At 39.2% G+C, this 9,031-nt stretch overlaps 1 protein-coding gene across 1 annotated transcript; it reads left to right on the forward strand.

The window, feature by feature from the left end:
• The first annotated feature begins 386 nt into the window (after nucleotides 1–386).
• Nucleotides 387–5,670, forward strand: LOC126583131 (uncharacterized). The gene is made up of 7 exons (XM_050247427.1): nucleotides 387–1,130; nucleotides 1,723–2,030; nucleotides 2,255–2,977; nucleotides 3,387–3,515; nucleotides 4,044–4,247; nucleotides 4,767–4,967; nucleotides 5,184–5,670. Exons 1-7 carry the CDS (start codon nucleotides 866–868, stop codon nucleotides 5,301–5,303), a joined length of 1,950 nt encoding a protein of 649 aa, XP_050103384.1. The 5' UTR covers nucleotides 387–865; the 3' UTR covers nucleotides 5,304–5,670.
• The last annotated feature ends 3,361 nt before the right edge of the window (nucleotides 5,671–9,031 follow it).

Below are 9,031 nucleotides of genomic sequence, written 5' to 3' on the forward strand. Positions count from 1 at the left end.
GTATTATTCTAGTTTTTGTATTCAGTTAGTTGAGTAAGTATATACTTAATTACAATTACATATACAATCTCCACAAATAATCGAGTATTTTAGTATAATAAGTTTTGAAACAAGAAAGTGAAAAGTAATACCATTATATCGTAGTACCAATTGACTTACTACAACGTTCTTTAACAACAAAACAATGGTATGTGTAAATTAATATATAATATTGCATTATTAAAAAAATTAAAACGATGATAAATTAGAGAAGTGAAAAATTACAATTTGATTAACGATGAAAACAAAGAGCCAAAGACCACCCCACCTCTAATTTCAAACAATTAAAATTACTGGGTTTTTTTTTTTTTTTGAAGATGAATGAATTTAAAAAAAAAACACATGAGGAAAGAAGAAGAAGAGAGAGAACCATACAACGTTTCAAAAAACAACACCAAAGAGAAGAAGAGGCCTTTGGATTCATTTCAAAAGCTCCTCCGTCTCTGCGTCTCTTATCGTTTCAAAACCCTAGCCCCTCTTTCTCCTCTACCTTCCGCTGCCGCAATTTCCATGGCATCAGCGATGGTCTCTCAGCAATCCTTCTGAATTTACGGTTTTGCCCCTCTACTGGCGCCCGGAAATGGCGGAAAAGCCAACGCCTCCGCCTCCGCCTCCGCCGCCGTGTCCTCTGTACTTTCTGTACTCGGCTAGGGTTTCGGTTTCAGTTCCGTTGAGCTCCGTGAGGAGCCCGACATAAGGTACGGCTCTGGACCGCCACCGCGGTCCGATCAAGATCGGTGTTTTCGTCTGCTCGTGTATATAATCAGAGGAGAGAGAAAGCGAGTGCCGTCGGGTTGGATCATTGCTGTTGCTTCTTCTTGTTGGAATGGCGAAGGGAGGTTACTTCTTGGAGAAGGTTCGGAGATGCTTACGGACGGTGTTCTTCATGGTGGCGATGGTGGCGTCGCTGCTAGTGTCGTCGCTGCCGGCGCTGGTGGCGATAGGGGACATGCTGGTGCCGTGCGTGTTGATATCGAGCTTCACGTGCGTGACGTGCTACGGATTCAAAGAGCATTTGCATCGATACGCCTTCAAGAGCTCGCTCACCGATATTCCTCTGGTTTCCTTTATCAGATCTCTTATCATTATCTGTATGCACCTTTCTATCTCTTTTCTGAGTTTTTTATATTTTAGTTTTAGTTTTTTGTGATTGAACTTTGATACTCCCCTTTAGGAATCCGAAGTGTGTTTATTTTTTTAATTTGAAAGAAATTTAAGGATTTTGAAATTTGTTTTCCCACTATTCTGTGTTTTGATCACAAAGTTACATTGTTTGTTTATTATGATTAATTTTCTTTCGGGTTTTTGTTCCTTGATGATCAGACATCTTGAGCAAAATGGAATGGTTGCATTTTTCGGGTTCGAACGATCCCTCTGTTCTGTGTAGCTTTAGACATGAATGAAATGAGCATGTAGCTAGTGCCCTGTTGTTACCAATCAGTTTGAACCTACCATTGCTATTTTGCTGACAAGTGACGTCAGTTCAAGTATTTCGCTTAGTAAAGCGGAGTTTACTTTTCGAGTGATGCACAAAATGCCTTTTACAGCTGTGTTTTCTCAGTAACCATTCGGAAGATGTCTCTATGGCCATGCTTACAGAATTTATAAACATAGCAGCGATACGAATGAACCTTCCTTGTGTGCCGTATATATATGCTAATTTATGGATTTCGTTTATTGCAGGTGTGCATTCCATGTGCGATGGCCCTGCTCTCTCACACGGTCCATACCTTGGAACTGTGACTTTCTGTTCCTTCATCTCAATTCTACTTCTTTCAATCAAAGCTTGTCTTTTCACTGTAAATTCTCAAATTGAGGCTGAAGCTTCGTCTTCCCTCTCAAGGCAGAGACTCCACTTGAAGAAGTCATGGGGAATGCCTGTCTTGTTTCTCTCATCAGTAGTCTTTTCCCTTGGACATACTGTGGTTGCTTATAGAACAAGTTGCAGAGCAAGGAGAAAGCTCCTATTTCACCGAGTTGATCCAGAAACTGTAAGTTTGCTTAAGGTTTTTTTGTTTTTGTTTAAATTTTCTTTATTCATACTTAGTTTTCTGTTATTCTTAATTGTCGAAAGAGTTTTGCAACCACAATGCATGGAATAATTATGCACTCTAACAGCCTCTGCGTTCTGCTTATTACACTTGATTATACACAAATGATTATCTAACTAAAACTTTTGGTAGTTTGTAACGAACTCTGTTTATCAAATGAACAGGTCCTTTCATGCAAAAATGTATTCTCTGGCTATCAGAAGGTCCCAAGATCTCCCACTCCCTCGGGAGGAAAAACCCCAAAAAGTGACAGTGAAATGAGGCGTAAGCCTTTTTCTACAGCTCGAGATGATGGTGAACTCCCAGTCAGAGTAATTACAGATATTGACAGCTTATTCATCACGTGCAGGGGGCTTACTCTTCATTACAAGCTTAGCTTGCCTGGTTCACCACCTCATTCCTTGTCATCCATTGCATTTCTTGAACCTAGCTCCCCAAAAATGGCTATGGGGAGGCCAAAACTAGATCGACATCCATTAAGCTTGTTATCGAAAGGCCAAAACCATCTCCACAGGAGCTACAGCAATCAATTTCACGGCTCATCTCTCTATGTACCTTTATTGGACGGTTCTACAGTTTCTCCTGTTCTTTCTGAAGAGATTCCTGTCTTGAGACTATCCAATGCTGGTGAAGAGGATGAGGGTAGTAAATTAAATTTTGGTACTCCAAACAAAGAAATGGAAGGAAGTGACCAGTTTGGTATTCTATTAGTGCATGGGTTTGGGGGAGGAGCCTTTTCTTGGAGGCATGTGATGGGGACCCTTTCCCGGCAAGTTGGTTGCACAGTTGCTGCTTTTGATCGCCCTGGTTGGGGCCTAACCTCAAGGCTGCGACGGGAAGATTGGGAGGATAAAGAAATGCCTAATCCTTATAAACTTGATTCTCAAGTAATTGGTCTCCCACTTTAGTTACTCTGTGATAAGTTCCATGTACTTTACCCTTGAGTTGGGTGGGGATGGTCAATGGGTGCCCATGAATGCTCCATATATCACTATCATCACCATAACAAGCACAAACATCACCACTCACCATAGATCACCATGGTCAATGGGTGCCCATGGATGGTCAATGGGATCTACTGTTGTGCTTTCAAAGTTTTCTAGTGTATCCTTTAGGCTGATCCTAGTCAAATTGTTTATCCAACATGGGCACATCATTGAACAGTCCTGAAACATGGGCACATCATTGAACACAGCGATGCACTTATTGGTCCCCTTCCCCATGTAGCTTATGTGTTCCTCAAGTTTTATTTCTAGACTTTATATTGATCTGAAATTTTTTAACCTAATTTACCAGGTTGACCTGCTTCTTTCTTTCTGCTCTGAGATGGGATTTTCTTCAGTGGTGCTTGCTGGTCATGATGATGGAGGCCTTCTAGCTTTGATGGCTGCACAAAAAGTACAAGCATCAGTGAATTCTTTCAATGTGAGTATCCCTTCTTAGTTTTCATTTAAGATATCATAAACTAATTGGACCTTTTTGCTTCTAACTCTTCCTACATGTGAAATTAATTACTTGCTCCGATATAAATTAGTATCAAAGATACTGGAAGTTTTGCTATCAAGACTATGCTGTTGGGCTGTTTTCCATGTCTACGTAACCTCGTATGAGTTTTGTACTGTTCATTGGTTGATATAGGCATTTTATATTCACTTTCACACTAAGCGTACCAGTAGCCATTGGAAAATTTAAGATAGGATAAGTACCATCGTTAGGCTGAAATACTGGTGTCATCCTCCCATGCATGAAGATGCAACATTCCGTGATATCATACGTGATGATAAAATAGGAAGCAATAAAGATATTACTGTCCTCTTTTATTCAAAAGGGGGGAATGATGCCGCTTCTTTGAATATGTTTACACCATATTGTCCTTAGATGTTTTTCTTTTTCTTTCTCTATTATTTTAATATTCATTATATTTTGTCGGTTTTATTTTGTTATACAATTCAGGTTACAATTAAAGGCGTAGTATTGTTAAATGTTAGCTTGTCAAGAGAAGTTGTGCCTGCTTTTGCGAGGATACTCTTGAGAACTTCACTAGGGAAAAAGCACCTGGTTCGTCCATTACTGCGAACAGAAATTACACAAGTGGTGAATAGGCGTGCCTGGTACGATGCAACAAAGCTGACAACAGACATTTTGAGCCTTTATAAGGTATGCCCTTCAATATTATGTGAAACGAGGGAAAAGAATGGAAATAACAGAACATCCTTGAGATAGTGTACAGTTAACCGAAAAGGAAATTTTAAGTTCTAAGTTACGACACATTCCTGCAAAATTGAGGGCAACAAACAGATTTAACCACTCTTGGGCACTACGAATTTCTGAATGAATGAATGAAATTTTTTTCCGATGTTTCCTCCTTTCATTCCTGCAGCTCATACTCATTCTTGATCATCAAGGGGCAGCTGTTTTCAGAACAGTGGTCTTTCCTTATTCGTATTGATAAAAATTTATTGGAAACATCGTTTTCACTCCAGCTGTGTCTTTCTCTTGAGCATATAAAAATGTAGGAGAGATTAGGTTTAAGTTTTTTTTGTTTGGGGTCAACGATTAGGTTCAAGTATAAAGCAAAGCTTTAGTGTATGTGCTGATTGTATAAAGATTGTGATTGTGAAATCAAATTTTAGTAATCATTTGTTTGATCTCCCTTCTTTTTGTTTTTGCAACCAGGCCCCTCTATGTGTAGAAGGATGGGATGAAGCACTCCATGAGATAGGTAGACTGTCATACGAGACACTACTTTCACCGAAAAATGCAGAATCATTACTAAAGGCAGTTGAAGACATGCCAGTTTTAGTCATCGCAGGCGCTGAGGATTCCCTTGTCTCTCTTAAATCTTCTCAAGCTATGGCTTCCAAACTTGTAAATTCTGTGAGTTCCTGCTTTCTACTCTTCTATAATTTTGGGAGGTGAGCGTTAAACGGATTTGGTAACTAGTGTGAACAATAAAAGTCAGTGGTTCCAGTTGAACTGAATCGAATTTCCCATGCCCTAAACATGTAACTCTCCAATAGTATTTATAGACTTAAAGCGTGATGAATGACGATCACCGTCTCAATGTAACTAATTGGGTATTGGTCTATGCAGAGACTAGTTGCAATATCCGGATGTGGCCATCTTCCCCACGAAGAGTGTCCCAAGGCATTACTTGCAGCAATAACACCCTTCTTAAGCGGACTCTTGAGCAGACAAGACGTGCAGAGCTAATAGTGTGTGCCTTCTTTTTAACTTCTAATTAGGGTTTTTACTGTTGTAGGGTTACCCTTCCTTCTTTTTTCGTCTTTTGTTTTCTTGTTAAGCAATTTAGCGGCCGAAGGGAAGTGACCAACGTCATCTCTTCTTTTTGGTATTTTTTGATGTGTTAGTTTGGAGCCTTACCCATATCTACATTCTTTAGGGTTTTAAAGCTCTTTCACTTGTAATTGTCCTCCCATTTTTTCCCTCTTTAAGAAATATTTATATTTATCTTTTGTAGTTCGAACAGAACTTGCTATCTCCCACCGAAGGCGGTGGAAGACAGCACATATTTGTACATTTATCAGTTCATGAATTTAAGTATGGTTTTGTTCCACAAGTCGTCTGAATTGTTGTTCTTTTACCGTTACGCACGAAAACATCAACTTTTGAATTAGTTTTTATGTGCCTTTGTATTTTTGTTTCCGGTATGAGTTGTGTCCTGGAGTGTTGTGTGGACTGCGGTTTGAGTTCAACCGTTGTAGGGAAAATGCTATTTTGTAGGTCCTCCAGGATGAGTTGAGGATGGGGAATTAAAAATAGAGGGCGGCGAACAACCATCCAACGGCCGCACCCGAAAATAGACGTAGGTGAGAGCACCATTAAGCGGCTGATGGTCTTCTGAAGAACAGGTGGTGCTTGCCATTCATTATCCAACTGCTGCACCTAAAAATAGTCAGCAGTGAGCCACAACTGAAGAGCTGCTGGTCTGCTGAGTATTATCCATCACCATCCGACTCCTGCTCCTAAAAATAGTCGGCGGTGAGTGAGCACCATTGAACAGCTGATGGTCTGCTGCATAGCAGGCGGCGCGTGCCTGTCGTCACCTTCCATCTGCTGCACCTAAAAATAGTCAGCGTTGCTCAAGGACCATGAATGGTTTGCCGGTCCACCGGATATTGACGGTGCTTGACGAAGCACATTTCTTGTGTGAAAATCTTGACCTTAAATCTTGTTTTGTTTTGGTACATGTACGTTTGCAAGGATGATAGATGTTTCATGCCACTCTGTCATTGTTTGTAGCATATATGCTAGTAAAGTGTAAAGACTTCTAAATGACAATATTAGGAAACCTCCTATGCACGGGAAAATTTACAAGTCAAAAGTGATGTTTGACTCTAAATTTGACTAAATCCCTCTCCAATGCATTCGGAAAGTTGAAATCATGCAATGCCCTTAATGTTATACGTAAAGTCATATTTAACTTTGGGTATAACTCTGAATTTAAAAGTGGGACTTCCTTTAGAAGATACAAAGGTTACATTTTAACTGTAAAATTGACTTACTCTCTCTCTAATGCATAAGATAAAAAAGTTGAAAGTCAAATTGTTTGCGTCAAGGATAGGATTAGGACTTAAAAGTTTGAGCTAGGGGGTTTCTGGATACATAGATGAGGGAGTTTCCTCCAACCCTTTTGATGGTGTAAACTGCATGTCCTTTTAAGTCTGTGTGAAGTAGCCATTTAGTACTACGATGTAGTGATATTTCTTTTCACTTCTAAGTGAAATGTTTGAAGTTCGATTTTCGCAAATGATGAATTTGAATCATATTATTAGTAGCCCGTTTTAAGGCTAAGCTTACCACATTCCTCTTATGATTGATAATATCGTTTATTCAAAAAAAAAAAAAATATATATATATATATATATATATATATTAAGTGATTTGGTGGGGTATTGGCTTCGATGGTAGCCAAGTATGAATGAACGTACTTGGAAGACTTGAAACTTCTCTTTAGAGTGGATAAGTTGCACAGTGGTACCAACTAAGCGCTTTCCGATGCTTAAATCAGGTACATACTCGATGGAAAAAGTATAAATCTCTTAAGAGATGAGTCGAGTTACAGGAAAGAAGAGGCACAAACGAAGGTATTTAAATGGGTGAAGTTTGTTTCTATTTTCGCGTCTAGCCAATTGAGATTCTTTCTTATGAACTAACATGACAATGTGTGTATGGTTTGATTCTGGGCTAAGGGTGGGCACATTGCGGTTCAGCCCGGTTCCATCCTCAACATGACAATTGGTACTTGCGAATTTTTAGAGGAGGACAAAACTTACTCAAGATGGTAAGTGTTGATGTCAGGGTGTGGGGGGACAGTTTAAATCTCCAGAAATTTTGAATACATGTCAGGTACCATTTTAACTAAGTAACCGCTCATTTATGACCTGGTTTCACCCTAACCTCATTATGATGGATTCGTTTTGAGCCGTTCCATTTTCGTCCAATGACCCACATCTTGTCCGCATGCAAGAATCCGCAGAGTGCGGTCCACACCTTAGAAATCGGCTATAAACTTTTGCTTTTATTTTGGGCTAATATTTGGGCCTCCCTTATTGGGCTTAGTTCCCTGCAATAATCATATTTTCTATAATGTGTTTGGGTTAAGTGATTATTTAAGTATAATCCTCACTTTATCAAGTGTGCATGATTATTTATTAATTTAATTTAAGCTATATAAAAAGGGCCCACATATTCAATTTTGTAAAAGACCACATAAATCTCGCTACAGAAGATTCGTTTTCGGTAGTCAAATAATTCGAGTAGGCTTCCTTATTTGAATGTTCATTGATTCTAGTTGTAGCTATATTTTCATTTCAAGTCTCTTTATTAACTGCACGGTGTGATTAATATAGAGTTAAATGAGACTAAGATATAGCGATCTTTATATTTTTGTAAAAGATATTTTACGACCAATATACTCAAAACACCTCAAATTTATTTGCTTAATACATGCTCAAACCTTAGCATTCAAGTAAATTAACAAAGGGTAATACTTCACTCCCTTCGGTAAGGAGGAAAGGCCTCGTTTGTTGCAACGTGACTGTAGACATCGAAATTTCGGTAAATAAATGTTGATCGAAAAATCAAAGTTTCAACGCTCATGTATTACATAAATTTTACACGTAGCGTGTGTCTAAACAAAAAATCGAGAATCATCATAAAAGTCATCAAACAGAACACGTGTCAACACCTAGCAGAAACGATTTATTTCATCTGAATAATATATTCAAAATTAGGCTTTGAAAAATTCTATAAATAGAAGCCATTTCATCCATTTTAGGGGACCAATAGAAAACCAATTCATATTACACCAAAACCTTGAAGCTCTGAAGCTCTGAAACTCTGAAGCTCTCAAGCATCTAGGTTCCCGAAGAATCAAGAAAACCCTCTTCGTTCTTCGTTCATCTTTCTTCCAAGATCAAGCCCCGACGGCCCTTTGAAGAACTTCCACCAATTTAAGATCAAACCCCAAAGGCCCTTGAAGAACTTCCACCAATTCAAGATCAAGCTCCGATAGCCCTTGAAGAAAGTGTTCATCGTTCATCATCCGTTCATCCTAAGATCAAGCCCCAACGGCCCTTTGGATCAACAACGTCGACAAATCCACACATCCAACCGTCCTTCAAGATCAAGCCCAAAAGCCCTTGAAGATCCGTTCATCACTGTTCTTCAAGATCAAGCCCAAAAGCCCCTTGAAGATCCGTTCATCACCGTCATTCAAGATCAAGCCTCAACGACCCTTGAAGAAACTTTCAACCGTTCATCCAAGATCAAGCCTCGACGGCCCTTGGATCAATCGCACATCCACAAATACACACCTTACGGAGATTGAATTAGAGGATCAAATTTAAGAGAGATTGTAACCCAAAATCATCAAATACAAAATATTATTTTGTGCACGTTGTTCTTGTCTCTTTCGT

Source organism: Malus sylvestris, chromosome 9 (assembly GCF_916048215.2).
Source record: "Malus sylvestris chromosome 9, drMalSylv7.2, whole genome shotgun sequence".
NCBI classification, from domain to species: Eukaryota; Viridiplantae; Streptophyta; class Magnoliopsida; order Rosales; family Rosaceae; genus Malus; species Malus sylvestris.

Excerpts from the sequence above, each read along its gene's own strand:
- LOC126583131 (XM_050247427.1), top strand. The coding sequence starts at position 866 with ATGGCGAAGGGAGGTTACTTCTTGGAGAAGGTTCGGAGATGCTTACGG. Across the intron at positions 2,978-3,386 it reads CTTATAAACTTGATTCTCAA|GTTGACCTGCTTCTTTCTTT; the intron begins GTAATTGGTCTC and ends CTAATTTACCAG. Across the intron at positions 4,968-5,183 it reads CTTCCAAACTTGTAAATTCT|AGACTAGTTGCAATATCCGG; the intron begins GTGAGTTCCTGC and ends TGGTCTATGCAG.